The sequence below is a fragment of the Microcebus murinus genome, chromosome 4, assembly GCF_040939455.1.
Source record: "Microcebus murinus isolate Inina chromosome 4, M.murinus_Inina_mat1.0, whole genome shotgun sequence".
Lineage (NCBI taxonomy): Eukaryota > Metazoa > Chordata > Mammalia > Primates > Cheirogaleidae > Microcebus > Microcebus murinus.
This window is the reverse complement of record NC_134107.1, coordinates 15,008,286-15,027,219: the sequence shown is the minus strand read 5'-3', so window position 1 is coordinate 15,027,219 and position 18,934 is coordinate 15,008,286. Positions and strand designations below refer to the sequence as shown.

General features: G+C 42.5%; 1 protein-coding gene across 2 annotated transcripts in view; it reads left to right on the top strand.

Annotated features, from left to right (window-relative positions):
* The first annotated feature begins 211 nt into the window (after positions 1-211).
* Positions 212-18,934, top strand: part of LOC105867204 (uncharacterized) — a 36,181-nt gene continuing 17,458 nt past the window's right edge. The window contains exons 1-4 of one of the 2 annotated variants that reach the window (XM_012757014.3): positions 212-617; positions 10,002-10,098; positions 15,156-15,299; positions 17,330-17,383. In XM_012757014.3, the coding sequence (XP_012612468.2) occupies positions 10,054-10,098; positions 15,156-15,299; positions 17,330-17,383 (243 nt within the window). In that variant the 5' untranslated portion in view covers positions 212-617; positions 10,002-10,053. The remainder of the gene's footprint in view (positions 618-10,001; positions 10,099-15,155; positions 15,300-17,329; positions 17,384-18,934) is intronic. The other variant, XM_012757015.2, reaches the window with a different exon arrangement.

The following is an 18,934-nucleotide window of genomic DNA, read 5'->3' as shown; positions in this document are numbered from 1 at the left end:
CGGCGCAGGTGCCACGTGCGCAGCCCGCGGGCAGAGTCAAACGCATCCTCCTCCCCCTGGGTGTGCCCAGGTCCAAGGACAGAGTGTGATGCTGACAACACACGGCCAGGAAAGGGCGGCATCTTTCCCAGCCCACTGCCCCACCTTTTTCTCCGCGGAACCGCCGGAATTTGGCCACGCGTCAGGCGTGCGCGCGGGCCTCCTTACACAGCAGTGCTCTTGGCCCCACCGGGCGTTGGGACCCCGCGAGGGCGGGATGAGGGGCATGACCGAGGAAGCAGCGCCCACCCCCGGGCTGGGGGGCCCAAACTGAGGGCGCTGCCTGTGTGATCCCGCCCCACCCCCACCCCCCGGCCCTGTGCTGGGGCATGCCGCGGGTGTAGACAGCCTTGGCCGGGTTCCCACGAAGACTCAAACCGGATTCAACTGAAGTCAAAGGTTGCCAGGCCCAGGCACCCTGGGACTCCCTCGTCTTGGGTTCTCCCATAGCCAGGAATGTTTTACTAGTAACAGTAGTCGAGCTGAGAGGACCCATGCTCGTCTTACGCATTTCAGGAGGATTCAGACGTCCAGGTGGCTTACCTGGCATCGCCTGGGAGAATTTTCCATCATTTTAAGTAAGTAAACACGGGCGGGGGAGCTGGCCTTTGAGCTGCAGCACCGTTACAAATCGAGGCCTGCAGTTCTCAGCGTCCGCCCCAGCTCCTGTTTGAAACCAGTGTTTGTTTCCTCTTCTCGTCCTCATGTTTTGGATCGCTGTGGTTATCCTCTTGAGCCTGAGCGTCTGCTGTTTTGTAAGATGGCTGTTTTATCGCCTTGAGATGTTTCTCCGCGGTCGCTAAGGTGAATTTTGTGTAGTCACGTAGCCTAGATTTCAAGTCATGCCATTCCAGACTTATCACCCAAATTTGATGAAAAGTAATCTGGAGTTTCAGCTTGCTTTTTAGGACAGTAGTAACACTAATACAATATGGCTACAAGTATTGCACACATACCATCTATCAGACACTTCTCTAATTTCTTTCCCTACTGATACTAATTTCATGAGCCCATATACTAAGATCCCAAATACCATGAAATGAAAGCCAGTTCATTTATGTTTGCAGACTGCAGGAACACATAGAAACTTCGTTGTACTTACATATTTATTGGACAATCATTGAGCTCCAAAAATGTGCCATACACGGGGCTTATAGTCTACAGTTACAAAGATGAATATGACACAACATACCAAGAAAAGATGAGCTCTTGGTGAAACTGAAACTGATCAGAAATGGCTGGAGTGTGGTTTAAGAGATTAGGCTAGTAAGGAAACCAAATGGCTCTTTTATGTTTGCACACGATTCTTGTTACTGAGCAAAAGGGGCTTGTTGTCTGATATGTATAGAAGTTAATATAATATCTTTAAGAAAACAGATATCAAATACCAAAACAGGCTGAAATCAGTTGGAACCAATATAGCCAACTGGAGTACGTGCAAAACAAGCTTGCTGACATTGTAGCCCAAATTTCCACCACGTGTTTCATACAAACTCCCCCCAAAATTGCACAGGTGACCTGCGAGGAGGCACAAAGGGATAAATGCATATGCCGCAGGACTTTCCAGACCTCCCTTTCCTTCCACCAATCACCTACTAATCCCAGAATCCATCCCCTAAATTTTTTCTAATAAAAATGCTGCCTTTAAATCAGCACAGGGAGACAGATTTGAGCTGGACTCCTGTCTCCTTGTTAGTTTACTCACATTAAAAGCTTTTCTTTTCTCAAAAACCCAGTGCCATAGTATTGGCTTCTGTGTGCCTGAGGCAGTGAGCCCCTTTTGCTTAGTAACATTCTGAAGACAATGGGGGAAGGGGGGCTCTTAACTGATATGATGAGATTGGAAGTATTGCTGTGACTGAGATGGGAATAAACTGAAAGGGCAAGAAGAATAATGATGAAATATCAAAGGAAATAAGACCAAATAAGAGGTCTTGATAATAACCCAAGCAAAAAAAATCAGTCCCAGGTGAACTCAGCCACTGATCTTTGTCTCCCCATTCTACTTCTGCACCCACACCTCAACATAGTAATAGATTTGGCTTTTTGTTTTTCCACAGTTTAATTGGTTGATTTATTGGGTTGGGTTGGGTTGACTTTGAGGGAGGAAGGGTGAGGGAAGGAAGTTGGAGGGAAAAGTGAGCATATCCAAGTTTAATAACACTTCAGTTGGGTTTCTGGAAATCATTTCAATTCCACTGATGAATAGCAGTTTAAATCAGGAATGGGACAAAAGCCAAGTCCAGAAGATGGTGAGCTCAGAGGAGGTTAGAGGAAAGCTGCAGTGAGGTGAGCATGTGAGAACTCATCAGGCTCGTTTCTGAGATACAAGACTCACGTCAGTGAGACTAATCCAAGAAGGTGTGGTTAGAAATAACATCAGTGAAAATGGCAGAGTAGAGAACACCGATCAATGAACACACACTGGCAAAGCTGTCAGAATCAACTTTCTCACAACTCTGAAAACTAATCAAAACTTGCAGCTGAAGTGGGCCCAGGGGATGCTCAGGCCAAACCTTAATTAGCTTAATTAGTGAAGCTAATTCTGCAGGCACAGAGTGTGTGGGCTGTGGGGCCTTGGTGGCCTCATCTAAAGTTCAAGTAATGTATCAGACAGCTTTGGGACCCAAGTAGAAACCTACACCAGGGGCAGAGCCACCATAGTTCCCACTAGTGGAGCCACAGGGATGGGGCCAACCCTGACACCCGAGAACTGTAGAGCAACCAGCATGCAACCCCAGCTTGGAAGAGCTGGTGCAAGAGATTCCAACCTGTGAGAGCTGCTGCATATTCTGAGTCCAGCAAAGCCACAGGAGCTGGGCCTACCAAGGTTTTGGGGACCCAACTCCTACCTCGTTGTGTCAAGGAGGAGGGACATGGAGTCAAGCACGATTATTATGAAGCCTTAATATTTAATATTGTTTACCCTTTTGAGATTTGGTCTGGCTTGGGACCTGGTACTCCTTTCTTCTTTACTGTTTCTGCCTTTTGGAATGAAAATGTCTATCCTATTCCTGTCCCACCACTGTATTGTGGAAGCACAAAACCTGTTTAATTAGGCTGGGCGTGGTAGCTCACGCCTGTAATCCTAGCACTCTGGGAGGCAGAGGCGGGTGGATTGCTCGAGGTCAGGAGTTCGAAACCACCCTGAGCAAGAGCGAGACCCCGTCTCTACTATAAATAGAAAGAAATTAATTGGCCAACTAATATATATAGAAAAAATTACCTGTGCATGGTGGCGCATGCCTGTAGTCCCAGCTACTTGGGAGGCTGAGGCAGCAGGATTGCTTGAGCCCAGGAGTTTGAGGTTGCTGTGAGCTAGGCTGATGCCACGGCACTCACTCTAGCCTGGGCAACAAAGCGAGACTCTGTCTCAAAAAAAAAAAAAAACAAACAAACAAAAAAAAAACCTGTTTAATTTCATAGGCTCACAGTTGGAGGCAAATTTGCCTAAGGATGAATTGTGCCTTGACTCTCACCTATACATGATTTAGACAGGACTCTAGACTTTGGACTTTTGAGTGAATGTTGGAATGGGTTATGGGAGCGGGGATTGGGGGGGTGGTCATTGGGATAGAAAGAGTGTATTTTGTATGGGAGAAGGACTCAAGTTTTAGGAAAGCAGAGGGGCAATTCTATGGTTTCAAAGTTTGTCCCCTCCCCAAATCATGTTGAAATTTAATCGACATTTAACAGTATTAAGAGGTAGAACGAGTAAGATGGATGGACATGCTTGAAGCTCTTACTCGAGGGGGGAGGAGGGCATGGGCAATATAAGTAACCTTAACTCTTGTACCCCCATAATACGCTAAAATAAAAATAAATAAATAAATAAAAAGAGGTAGGACCTTCAAGAGGCAATTAGGCCAGGGGGGTCTCTTTCCTTACGAATGAATTAATGCTATTGTCACAGGAGTGGGTTCATTATCACAGAAGTGGGTTCTGTAGAAGAGCTGCATCTGTCAGGGCCGCTGAAGTCCTCAGCAGGGAATTCTGCTGGTGTCCTGTGCTGAGCAGGCCACTGTGGGTTACTGTGACTCCAGCTGCATGGCTGACATTGACAGAGCAAGTCTCCCGTCTTTGTTCCCCACTGTCTCCAGACATCTCAGCTTTTCCAGTCCCCACAGAGATCTGGGTGGAGTAAAACTGAAGCTAGCTCTTATAGCAGGGTTCTGGAAGGATAGGGAAATCGGTGGTACACCCTGCTTTCCTTTTCCCTTCAAGGTAATGTGGAGCCAGGGAGTCCCCCTCTATGCTAAACAATGCCAGCTTGGGGGATGGGGTGATGCAGGAAAAATGAAACTGTTCTTTCTAAGAATGTGTAGTTCTTGTTAGTTTTTTTCTTCCATCATATTGCTGAGGCTCCTTAAGTGGACTCTGAAGCTCTTCCCGAGTTATGCCAAATTGCTTCTCTTTGTGGGGAAAAAGAAGGCTGAATCTCCTATTCCTCCATAATGCTGACATCACTTTTTGGTAGAAACAGGATTTGGACCCACTTTATTTTTTTCTCCTTCCATTATACTTATGCTCGATTCTCTAAGTTTCAAGGACAGACCCTGCACTTGTTGTAGTCCCATGTGGAATGATTCCCAGTAGCAAATATTCCTGGTCTCTTGCCTCATCTCTTTTTCACAACTCTCCACAAAGTCCTGTTGAAAGAAGAAATGTAGACAAAATTAATGTAGCAGTTTATTTGAGCAAAAGAATGATTCACTAATCAGGAATCACCAAAATGAAAAAGAGATTACGGGCCCTCTCCAGCAGCAAGCTTTCGTAGGCAGAACACAGCAGCAAAAGGATCATCTTATTGGACACAGCTAAGTGGTTGTCTTATTCGGGTTTGTTCTAATGGTAGATCCCCAGTTATATACCCAATCAGCTGGTTGGCTGTTTGTGATTGGATGAAGCTGGTTTTCTTTAAGTCATTTGGAAGAAATGCCTCCAAGTTCCAATTTGCTTACGTAAGAGCTCCAGATACAGAGGCATGCTGAGGCTAGTGACTTCCTTCTTAATTGTTTTAACAGTCCACAGGCAGGGAACTAGGGACCTGAGTGATGAGTGATGGCCATTGCTCTGTATCTTTCCTTTTTAGTTTGAGTAAGATATCAAAAATATTTGAAGCATTAGAAATTAAATTTCTTTTCTTTCCTTTCTGCCCTGGACCAATGTGGGGCAGTGACTCTGTATGAATGCTCCTATTCCACAGAGTTCATTTTTCCCCCAAAACTTACTCCCCAAAAGCTAACCTGGAAGGGAGGGCAGAGACTAATGAGCAAAACCATGTTGTCACATACACTGGCCGTGTACTCCAAACAACAAAACCATTTTGTCACATGCCCTCGCCATGTGCTCCCACCTATTTTATTACTAGTAAAGCTGATCTCCATCTGTCTTACTCCTGATTCTGTCTCCAAATAGGGTCCAAACTTAAGTCCCCCTCAACTCTCAAAAGAACATACAACTGATATTTTAAAACAGGATCAATATTTTGATTTTCAATTACTTTTTTAAAAAAATGCATGTAAATAAGGAAGTTGGAGCCAAGAACTAAGAAATCAGAAATGGGAATTGTCTTACTTCATTTTGTGCTGTTGATAGCAGAACACCTGAAACTGAGTAATTTATAAAGAAAAAGAATTTATTTCTTATACTTTTGAAGGTTGAGGCTTGCACCTGGGGAGGGCCTTCTTACTGGTGGGGACTCTCTGCAGAGTCCAGAGATGACTCCGGGCATCACGTGGAGAGGGAGCTGAGCATGCTAGCTCAAGTATCTCTTCCGCTTCTATTAAAGCCACTAGTCACAATCCCATGACAACCCATTAATTCTTTAACTCATTAGCCCATCAATCCATGAGCCCTTATGACCCAATCACCTCTTAACAGCCCCACTGCTCAATACTGCCACATTGGGGATTAAGTTTCATCATGAGTTTTGGAGGGGACAAATATCCAAACCATAGCAGTGATATATAAGCTGAGCTCATGAAAATCTCAGAACGCTGAATGGCTGGGTATTGGAGAACCATGAAGGGTGAAAGTCTTCTGAAAATAACAGGAAAACATGTACAGAAATACAAGACAAAAAGAAAGCATTTAAGGAAAAATAAAAAAGCAAACATCTCCTTATTTAATTGAGCAAGGGATCAGTCTCTGCTTCTCGGGGTCGGTTATTCTAGATCACAGTCTGTAGGCCTCATGCAAGTGGGTGGCAGCTCTGACATGCTCCGGGAGAACAGCTCACCCAAGAGTAGCTTCTCTAGGCACAAGTGTCCTTTTGTAGGATTTGGCTACTAATCCCCACTGTTCTGAAGAGGCTTTTGTTGAATGCCTGACTTACTCAATTTCATAAGTTTATGGAACAATTAGCCTTCCTTTAAAATTAAACAACCATCATTCTACTAAATATTCACATACAACTTTCAAAGTAGTACAATAAAATATATAGATTTATTAAATTCAACTATTTAACACAAGTTAATATAAAAATAATGAAATTCTTCTACACATTTCATTAAAATCAAAGCTAATATATCTGCTACTACTATGAAACCACAGGCAAAATATCACATTGGTTACAACTAATGATATAACCAATATGTAAATTTCTTACAAAATAATTATAATCATGGATTTAAATTTGTTTCTTCATTCTGTCTTTTCATACTGTGAATGTTTGTTGCATGGTAGAATAGCAGAAGATGATTATAGAGCCAGGCTGTGAATTCAAATCCCAGCTCTTCTACTTGTTGCTGTGTAACCTTGAACCCATTACAGAGCTTCTCTGTGTCTCTATTTTTCATCTGGAAATTGTCAAAATACGGTTCTTAAGAAATCTATATGGGTGAATACGTGTACAGGACTTAGAATAGCACCTGGCAGAGTAAGCACGCGATAAATTTTAACTTCTCTTTCTCTTTATAACCCCTAGGGTACCAGCAGTTTTAACAGACAGTATTGTTAAACATACTGTGGTTGCAAATAATCTTACCAGACCCAAAAGATTTTGAAGAAGGTTCTTTGAGCCAAGCAAGGTTACAGTATCTGGGTCATCAGATTCATTGATCATTGGTTAAATCATGGGACCTGGTTCTGCAACCCGAAGTTACTCAAACCTGCCCACTGGTCGTCAGACAGAGTCTGTTTGTAGACTGAGTCTCTTTTTATACTAAGCCTCTGTTACACCACAGGATATTTAGTTCCTTACCTCTTATATCAATACTATAGGCTTTCAGTTTTGACTGGCCATCACTGCCTGCTTATTACTTTGTCCCGCCATTACAATATGTTGACCTGGTTAATTAGAATGATTGGAACCATGTGAATGCTCTTTTAAGCCTTCATTATAATATTTAGAATCATCTAGGGCTTATACTGAATAAATGATGGCAGACTAAGTATGCGCAATTCTCTTATGCAGGACAGTTGGCTAATTCATCATCTTGAAATGCAGTGCCAGACCTGTCCTCAAATTAGTGATTGTTTATAAATGACATACAGTGTCAATCGCTGCCCTCCACTTCTACCTGGGAAATGCAGGACACCCGTGGTGCTGATCAGCTCGTTGGTGCCCCTAATACTGGGAATAACTGCCAGTGGACCACACGGCCCACTCACAATTTTTGATTCCCTCTTTCATACTTACACATATATCTTTGTATTTATATATTTATTCTTGCTTTAAAAATGGATGCATACTTAAAGGAAGAAACAAAATACACATATGCATGTTTGCATTCCCCTACCACTTCAAACCAATGAAAAATGAAATGCATACTATTTCGTTAACACTTTAAATCTTCTTTTTTGTGTATCATAATGAACTTATGGCCATTCAACAGACAAATCAGTTCATAATAATATTTTTCATTATTTAAATTGTCACAAGTTTGCCAGTGGGAGCCCCATTAATCTGATTTCTTTGTCCTTTGTGCAGTGTCTCTGACATTCTCAACAGCATACTTGCTTTCTTTTAAGAAAATGATGTCCTATACACGTTATTGTTTTTCTGTAGCAGAGCCCTCTTGATTTCTCTTGGAGGAAAAGATAAAGAACCAACTAGGGTTACACATGAGATTTAATAGTGAGCAAAAGAGCTGCTTCTCTTGGGCAAATTTAGGGAACTGAGCTAGAGAAAAAATATTTATTTTTAGGGATCTGATTTTACATTATTTACATTGGGACTTTATTGACTACCAAAACTCTTTACTACCACACCCAAATTAGTGGAATCCAGCTATATTCCTTGGAAGTGAGCCTCTCTTTTGCTGTCTTTGCCACCTTCCTCTGATACTAATAGTATTTTCCGCAAAATTATAGCCTCTGATCTCATCTACCATCCCAGGACTGTCACTGGGATCTTTCTCCAAAAACTTTCTGCCTGCATCTACAACTTGAAGGGGCGGTGTAGTACTGGCCTTCTCTCATTGTGAGGGTCACTCCTTCCAAATGATTTCGCCCCCATTCTCTCTTCCTCTGCTTAGTCAACACAAGAGCAGACCACCCTATCTGCCAGCAAAAAGACACCAAGAGGGAGGTAAAAGTTAGTCACACATTCTTGAAGGACCTTTCTATTCTCTAAGTGTTATTATTCTAATCTCCCATAGTTTCCCCAATATGATGTTTCCTAAAATGCTATTTTCTCTCTCCCTGTCCTCCTTCCACATTGCTTGTGGGCATTGGTTAGTGCCAGGGTATTAGTCAGTGTTGCTGGTGTAACAACCACAAAACCTCTGACTTACAAGAAAAAAACATTTATTTTTCACTTCCTGGAGCTTTGTTCAGTGCTGTGTGGGTAGCTGTGGGCCAGCTCCCTGCGTCTTCATTCTGGTATCCACAGTAAAGGGTGGCTGGAAAGCGATAGTCTCACATCAGAGGTAAATGAGAAAGAAATCTGCTAGAAACTTATAACATCTTTTAAGGCTTTGACTCAGAGGTGGCCTGTGACGTTCCATCAGTCAAAGCAGGTCACAAGGTCAACTCCAATATCGAGGAGGTAGAGAGCATGCTCCTCCCATGGACAGAAGGGGGACACTGCAGGTCAAAGGCCACATGGAAAGGTATAGAACCCTCTAACAGGGAAAGAGGAAAGAATAATTGGGGACAGTTTTTCAGTTGACCATAGCCACCTTTCTGAACCATCACCTACCGATAAGTCCTTGGAGAAGGCTACTAGGCACAACCTCTGGCAATTTTATGAATTTGAACTGGAAAATACTGCCCTTGTGTCAACCTTTGAGACTCAGCCTTTATTCTGGAACACTATAAACATTCTCACTTGATGTATATCCTCTTACACTAGTTTTAACAAAACAAAGATAATTTATTTTTAAAATGCAGGTATATCTCATAAGCAGGCCTTTAAAAGCAACTGGAATCTGGGAAATGAGAGCCATCAGAATATTTAGGGAATTCCTTCCCCCCATCTCCTTACTCTGATGTCTCTCCACTCTTCTTTTTGTAAGGTGGAACATGGTAGTGCTGCTACTTCTTGCTTAGGAGACACACCGAGAACCGGACTGTATTACCTGGGAGTTTTCTGGATAGGGAACCGTTATTGGCTCAATTCGAGTTGGATACACACCACTTGTCCAATTAGCTATGGCTAGATTAGGGGACGTTCGTGTGGAGAGCAAACACAGCAATCAGGAATCCAAATCTGAGTGACCCCATGGAGTTAGGGGAGCAGGTAACTCCTAGAAAAGGTGAAAATAAGGACAGTGAGGTAACTACATCAAAAGGTATCTACTCAGTCTTATTTAAAGGCCATGAAAAAAGAATAAAATCTGAAAGGTAGCTCTTGGGTTTTGCTAGGGAGTTATCACTGTTTAGCAGAAATCAGTATCAGTGGGTTGATGCAAAAAAGCATTTTTCAAGGAATTGTGAAGTAGTAGAAAATCAGAGGCTGCCATTTTAAGTGTCTTATCTAAAAATAAGTGTTACTTTTTCTCTGTATTTCTCTGCAGAAAAGGAGTCTATTCATCCTCTATAATTTCTATACCACATATCTTAGCTAAAATGCCAAGAAGATATAAGCTAAGAGAGGACACCAAAGCAATGGGGGTAAGGACTAAGTGCTACTTGGGTTAATAAATGACTAGTGCTGCTTCTTCCTAATATAAAAGGGAAGAGACATTGACCATATCTGCAATGAACTGCCCAAGGGAAAGAAAATTGATGAAAGTGCTCTGAGGTGATGACAATCAGACTAGAGCTAATTAGACACAAATTATGGATTCACAAACCATTCCTGAATAGTTCGACATCGTCACAACTTACTCGGGGTTCTAGCACATGCTGATGTCTGAGCGGTCCCCTTTCTGCCTTTGTTTGAAAATAGTTTGAATCAAAGCTTATAGATCATAACTAAAATGGTCAGGTAATGGGCTGAAAACCAGAAAAAGCTACAGGGGCACTGTACTATCAACATGCTCCCCTGTATATTCAGCTCAAAGGGGTCATATTCTGCAACAGTAGTCTCCCTCTTACCTCTTCTTACCATTAGAATGCTATGCCCTTTTGCATTATCCACCAACATTTGTGGGACATTGAATCACATTTGCATCTAATTCAGCAACATTCAAGTTTGCACCAAGAAAATCCCCAACATATCAAGTCCATGATTATCTCCTGCTAGTTGGAATCTACCTGGGACACTATCAGAATGCGGGGCACACCTACATGCAGTGAAGTCCCATATCTAGTAGGGTCAGAGGATGGTCATCTCTGTGCCCTATCCCCAATCCCATGGTGTTTTTGGTCTAGATTGCTCACTCCTTATCTGTCTGTTCTGGTGGGGGTTAGTGGCAAAATGTTTGAGAAGGTATAGGCCTGTCACTGGCCACCACTGACCTACCAGTGAAATCCACTGCCTCAGAGAGGATGAAGGGCTTAGGATCGGTAAAAGTTCATTTTAGGTGTCAACTTGACTGGATTAAGGAACACCTAGAAACCTGGGAAAGCATTATTTTTTAATGTGTGTCTATAAGGGTGTTTCCAGAGGAGATTAGCATGTGGACCTGAGTATACTAGATGGGGAAGATTTGCCCTCAATGTGGACAGGCACCATCTAATCTGCTGGGGGGCCAAAGAGAACAAAAATAGAGAGAAGGCAAATATGTCACTCCATATGCAGGAGCCAGGATATACTCTTCCTCTCCTGTTCTTGGACAACAACTCCAGGCTCCCTGACCTTTGGACTCCAGAACTTATACCAGTGGTCCCCCAGGGTTCTCAGGCCCCTGGCCCTGGACTGAGGGTTATACCATCAGCTTCCCTGGGTCTGAGGCCTTCGGACTTGGACTGAAGCATGCTACCAGCATCCCGGGGTCTCTAGCTTGCAGGCAAGCTGCTGTGGAACTTCTCGGCCTCCATAATTATTGTGTGAGCCAATTTCTCTAATAAATCCATATATATACACATACACATACACACACACACACACACACACACACACACACATATATGTATATCTCCTATTGGTTCTATCTCTCTGGAGGACTGACTAATACAGATTTTGGTATCAGGAGTGATTCTAGAGGAGCTGAATTTTAAGAATGAGTTTCCTTAATTGATTTGGGGGTTTCTGGAATCAGCTCCCTAATCTGATTATACCTAAAAATGCAAAGAGCTACACTTCTAATAATATACAGAGAACTGTTTATAAAGATACATAAAATAAATGCATTTGACACTCCTAATTCACCACTTAAAAGAGACAAGGAATTTAGTGACTTTATACATGATACCTTTGAGCATTTATGGAAAACCAAGGAATATAATGACATTAATTGATTGTTCTTAGCATCGCTGGCCAAAGTGATGAAAGAAAAGGATAAGCTGAGGGATTTTATGTCTTGGCTCCAGCATTGCATAAATGACCTAACAGTTTTTATGTGTGCCCTGGTCAGAATCTTCTCTCCTGTAGCCACAGGACTGAACTTGCATTGGATAAAAGGAAATAATCAGACTTTCCAGAGATTGCTGGACACTGGTTGTGAATTGATGCTAATTTCAGGAAATCCAAAGCAGTACCGGGCCGGGCGCGGTGGCTCACGCCTGTAATCCTAGCACTTTGGGAGGCCGAGGCGGGCGGATTGCTCAAGGTAAGGAGTTCGAAACCAGCCTGAGCAAGACCCCGTCTCTACCAAAAATAGAAAGAAATTAATTGACCAACTAAAAATATATATACAAAAAATTGGCCGGGCATGGTGGCGCATGCCTGTAGTCCCAGCTACTTGGGGAGGCTGAGGCAGGAGGATCGCTTGAGCCCAGGAGATTGAGGTTGCTGTGAGCGAGGCTGACGCCATGGCACTCACTCTAGCCTGGGCAACAAAGTGAGACTCTGTCTCAAAAAAAAAAACAAAAAACAAAGCAGTACCGGATAGGAGCTTATACAGTCCAGAATAGGAGCTTATAGAGGTCAGGTGATCAATGGAGTTTCAGCTCAGGTCCATCTCACAATAGTCTCAGCGGATGCTTGAACCCATCCTGTGTTTATTTCACCAGTTCTGGAATGCATGCTTGCAATACTTATATTCAGTAACTAGCAGAATCCCCATGTTGGTTCCATAAACCTGTGGAGTGAAACATATTATGGTGAAGAAGACTAAAGTGAAAGCACATAGAACACCCTCTACCTAGAATGATAATAAACTAAAAGCAATACTATAATCCTAAAGATTAGTGCCACCATCAAGGATGTGAAAGATACATGGGAGGTGATTCCCACCTCATTCAACTTGCATATTTGGCCTGTGCAAAAGACATATGGATCTTGGAGAATGACAGTGGATTGTTGTAAGCTTAATCAAATTGTGATTCTAATTGCATCTGTTTAATTGCATATGAAATTAACACATCCTCTGTTACCAGGTGTGCAGCTATTGAGCTGGTATATGCTTCTTCTTCATCCCTGTTGATAAAGATCACCAGAAGCAGTTTTCTTTCAGCTGGCAAGGACAGCAGTACACCTGCACTGCCCTACCTGAGGGGTATATCACCTCTTCAGCCGTGTGTCATCATTTACTCCACGGGGATCTTGATTACTTTTGTCCTCCGCAAGGTATCACCCTGGTCCATTACATTGACGAAATTATGTTGATTAGACCTAATGAGCAAGAAATATCAACTACACTAGACTTATGAGTAAGACATTTATGTGTCAGGATGGGCAACAAAACCAACAAATTTCAAGAGTCTTCTACCTCAGTGAAATTTATAAAGGTCACCTCCAGCTATCCCTTTTAAGGTGAAGGATAAATTGTTGCATCTGACCTCTCTTACTATCAAAAATAGGAACAACATCTAGTGGACCTCTGGATTTTGGAGGCAAAACATTCCTCATTTGGGTGTGTTATTCCAACCCATTTACCAAGCAACTCAAAAAGCTGCTAGTGGGGTCCAGAATAAGAGAAGTTTCTGCAATAGGTTTAGACTGGTGCAAGCTGCTCTTCCCTTGGGACATATGATGCAGCAGATCCAATGGTTCTAAAAGTATCAGTGGCAGATAGGGTTGTTTTTTAACACCTCTGGCAGGCTTCTCCAGGTAAATCATAGCACAGACCATAGGATTTTGGAGCCAAACCCTGCCATCATCTGTGGATAACTACTCTCTTTTTGAGAAACAGGTCTTGGCCTGCTACTGGGCCTTAGCAGAGACTGAATGATTAACCATGGGCCACCAAGCTACCATGCAACCTGAAAGCTACCATGCTACCAAGCTACCATGCCATCATGAAAAAGTGGGTATGCACAGCAACACTTCATCATCAAACCAACATTGCATATGCATTGCAAATACAGAGTGCCTTCCATAATGTAGATAGAGCTCATCCAATCAGTTGAAGGTCTGACTAGAACAAAAGATTGTTCCTTCCCCACTCTCCTTTCCTCATCTCCTGCCCCACCATGGAGCAGGAGACATCCTCCAGAAGACTGCCTTCAGACTTCATCGGCACCATCAGCCCTCCTGGATCTCAAGTCTGCAGGCCCACACTGAAGATTTTGGACATGCCAGTCTTCATTTTATATATATGTAGATAGATGGATAGATAGATAGATAGATAGATAGATAGATAGATAGATAGATAGATGATAGAGATTCGACATAGATTAGATATAGGTATAGACATAGATATTGACATATACTATTGGTTCTGTTTATCTGGAGAACTCTAATACACTTTCCCATAACCTCAATTCCAAAACAGAAACCTGTTTGTTCCCTATGAACATAAATTTTTAAGGTAATCTGATTTAAATAACTTACATCCACTTAAAACTACCTAAATGGATCTGAGAGAGAAAGAATGGGCATTAGGAAGTAAAGCAGCTGCAGGGCAAGGGACGCTGGGTTCTAATCTCCAGTCCAGCTCCTTCCATGGCTGCAGGCATCCTGGTCACTGGTGTGCGTGAGTGGCTAGACTCCATCTGGGAAAAGAGGCCCATCTCCGAGCCCGGCCCGTGAGAACCACTTCACGTAAGAGTTATGGAAAACCAGGGGTCACTGGAGACCCTTCCTGCAGGCTTTTCTGAACAGGCCCCCAGGGCTGTGGTCCAGACTGGTTACAAGGGTCGGTCGGCGCTGGGTGTGGAAGTCGGCAGAGCCGATGAAAACCAAAGTGCAAGTTCCAGACAAGAGAGGAGGAGAAAAGTAAAATAAGGTAAAAAGCTCCTATCTGGGGCTCGTGGCAGAGAAAACTTTCAGGCTGGAGTTGGCCTCAGAGAAGCACCTGTAGGAGGGAGAAGGGCATGGAGCCCTGGAGACGCTCAGAGCCGGCAGCTCCGCTTCTAGCTGATGCCTTCCTGAACCAAACGCAGAGGCCTCTGGTTTCTACTTAAATAGAATCGACTAGAAAATGAAATATTGGTTATCTCTGAAGGCCACTATGAAACAAAAGCAAATACTCCCTGTTTAAACGAACGAGGAGACCCCAACACCCAACCGCGACTGCCACATCTCTGTCAGACTCCGTTCCCCCCTGACACACACTCCTTTCCGCACTCCTTCAGAAGCACCAGGGTAACCTGGACATTCTCATGGCCTCCCGGTCACCCCAGCTGTGATTGTCTGTGACAGATGTGACTTGAGTAATAACGCTGCCTCTCTCTTCTCACAGGCCGCGCAAATAATGATCGGCCTGATTCAGGGTGCCCTGGGGATTCTCTGGATACATATGTATCTCCTAGAAGAGAAAGAAAGTTCTGCCGGTCCCATCTCTGTAATTGTCATAGTAATTTACTCAGCTTTGTCAGGAGTTTTTGTGAGTAAACTCTCATATTATCGATTTAAATTCATTTATTGTTTTTCTGCTGAATCAAGTGAATGACTCAGGTGGTTAAGCAGTGGGCTAAAGACCCAACCTCTGACTTAAAGCAGCCCATCTTAGTGTGGAAACAGGCATGGAAACACCTTTTTCATGTTTGTTGCATGTTTTGGTAAGTTTCTTGAAAGGGTGGGGTGTACATGGGGAAAAGATCTCCAAGGGATTTGCTTGAAGAATAATAAAGGGAGTGGCTCTAAGGCTTATTTTTTGCAGACTGAGAATCCAAAGGCCTTAGCTTAATGTTTGGGGCTATAGAGCCACTTTTTAGAGAGGCCATATGAAGAAAGAAAAAACAAAGAGACCCAGGTGCCCAAGAGGAATTTGGGGAAATTAAACAGAGATTTCTAAAGTAGATGTTTGAATAAGATATCACAATAATCCCATGGCCGTAGTTGCCAAAGTTCCCACCAAGGACATGCCCGGTTACAAGGCATTACACCCAGGGAAGCCCAAAGCTCTGGCTTCCCACAACTGGTTTTTAGTTCACGGTTACGTTCAGTCCAGAAGCAATTATTCAGGCAGAGATCATTTTACACACAAGCAATGTGACCTAGTCACACAACGGACATCCGGACTGTGTGAAGTTTTTAACTGAACAGGAGTAGAAAGTTAACCCCAGGTTAGATTTCTGCATAGAGCAGAAAGGGTTGCATTACTTCCTTACCCACCCCTTTGCACTTTTCAACCAAGAACAGGGATTCAAGGGAGAGAAGATGTGAGTTGTCCCTGTGTTTTGTGAAAAGGCCTCTGAGCCACGCAAGTATGGTCACTTCCCCCTGCAAAGGGCGTGGCAATCCCTGCTCTGGAGGAAAGACAGTATTTCCTCAGAGGCTTTCTTATAGTGGGAGACCTCAAGTCGAAGGCGTTTACCCACACTGAGAACTTTCTAGAAAGTGCTGTATGTAATAAAGAGAAAATATTTAAATGGAAGTTATGTAATGAATCACCTATTACAAAGTATCTAGAAAGGATCCTAATCCAAAGATGTAGAAAGGGGAGCTTATGGCAGAAATTAGCCACAAATAATAATTATTCACTTTTGTGTCTATTGTGTATTAGACACCTTCCAAAGGCACTTCAGGATCGTTTTTACCTAAATGTCCCAACAACGCTATGAGATAGCTGTCATTAATTCCCATTTTACAAATGGGGAAACCAAAGCTTAAAGAACTTCACTAACTCTTACAGAGTAACACAGAAATAAAGTGTCACCGATTTAAAAAAAAAGAAAAAACAAAAGAAAGTCAAGCTAAGGTGCTTCTACTTCCATGACAGGATTTCATTTTCCTGGACTGGAGGATTCCCGATCCCTTTCTTGGTAATATTTGAGTCATCTTTTGTGAGTCCTTCAGGCAGAATTAAGGCAGGTTTAGATATGCTATTGGACAAAAATTAAATTCTTTATGTATCAGAAACAGCCATCCTTTCAAACTAGTGACAGCAGGTGATGATAGCACTTGGGGCATGGTGTTGGTAGAAAGCAACCTGTAAATCTTCAGATCAAATGCTTTCAGAAACTATTTTCCATTGATGAAATATTTTTTCTACAACATTATAGGGGGAAGGTGCTTCTTGGAAGTGAGAGCTACCACACTAGCCACTATGGCTTATTTGCTAATAATTCGGGTCACAGTATCAATAAATGACAATCAAAACAAGTGAAGTGCCTATTAGTCCCTCATAAAAAAAATCACTGTGAGATCCCTAAGTTCCATCACCTATACAAAGATCTTGTTAATTACCAGAAACTTTAAAATACCTTTTCATCTCTGTAACAGAGAAATAGTGAATCTATTCCTTAGAGATTCTACTAGTGATCACTTTAGAACTGAAATGGGTTTTTTCATGTTAAAACCACTCTCTTCAGAGAATTCAGTGATAATTCAGATATCAGGGATAACAGTGGCATTAGGAAAAGAACTTGTCAGAAGGCATGGGTGTTTATAAATGCCTGTTTCTATCCCCAGTTCATCATCTCAGGATCCTGCAGTACAATACAGAAGCCTCACATACTATGTAAGGTATGTCAGTATGTTTGGGACAGCTCCAAAGAAAAATGCTACCTGGCAAAGGAGAAAGTGTTACTTCAGAGCCAAATTTTGGGGGAAACAAAAAACTTTTCCAAATGTTGAGATGAAAAAAAATCATTTAATTTTTATAAGGCTGTGCTCCGATGCCTCTTTTGTTTGGGGGCCTGTTGGAGGAGGATGCAGTGTGAGCAGTAAGATTGTATAAAGAGATAGGTGTAAAGTTTCCATGGAATAAATCGTTTTGTTTTTTGTTTTTGTTTTTTTTTATTTCGGCATATTGTGGGGGTACAGATTTTAAGGTTTCAATAAATGCCCATTTCCCCCCCTCCCCCCAAAAGTCTGAGTCTCCATCATGACCATCCCCAGATGGTGCACATCTCACTCATTATGTATGTATATACCCGCCCCCCTCCCCCCTCCCACCTGCCCAATACCCTATTACTGTAGTACCTATGTGTCCACTTAGGTGCTACTCAGTTAATACCAGTTTGTTGGAGAATATATCTGGTGCTTGTTTCTCCATTCTTGGGATACTTCACTTAGTAGTATGGGTTCCAGCTCTAACCAGGAAATAAATCGTTTTAAGCTAGCTAAAGGAGTATATAAAACCAAACAAAACTCTGACCTGAAAGTCAAAGCATTAGGAAGGGAGGAAACATAGTCAGGGTAAGCTTAGAAGATCAGTGCTTAGTTAGGGAAAGGGATGAAACAAAATAATGTATGAAAAGATAATTGCCTTCAGCAAACCCAGGTCTAGGAAATACCATTAGGATACAAACCAGGTATCATTACAACACAATCAACACACGACAGCCCCTTTCTCTTTTAGAACGAACATCCTTCCTCCCACAGCCCTCTTGTATTAGGACCACAGCTCTGGAGTTAGATGGCCTGAATTCAAATTCTGACTACCCTATCACAGGCTGTGTAAACTTGGGCAAAGTACTCTGTGCTTCACTCTCCTCATCTGAAAAATAATAATAATAATAGCACCTACCTCAAAGATTATTGCGAGGATTAAGCCAGTAAACAAGCATAAAGAACAGTGCCTGGCATACATACAGCACTATGCTTACCAAGACCTCTGGCGGAAAACAGGGTGCTTTCAAGGACTAGTGAAAGAAGAAACTGAAACTTTGTTTCATATTTCAGCAAAAGGTTCATCTATTTGTTTTTTTCAATCAGATGGAGTCAAAGAGATATGAGAGGCCATTTTGCTCAGCAGCAGCTTGGCAACTCTTAACTATGGGCTGTAAGTTTTTATATATTTTTTTTAACTTCTACGATCACCTAGGTAGCCACTGTTACCATCATTGTCAATTCTAGTAGTCCTTCATCTAAGCTTGTTTTTCTTTTTTTTTTTTCTTTTTTTTCTTTTTTTTTTTTATTTTAGCGTATTATAGGGGTACAAGTGTTAAGGTTACTTATATTGCCCATGCCCCCCTACCCTTCGAGTAAGAGCTTCAAGCATGTCCACCCCCCAAATGTTGCACATCTTACTCGTTGTAGTTGTATATACTCCTCCCCTCCCACCGTCCCAAC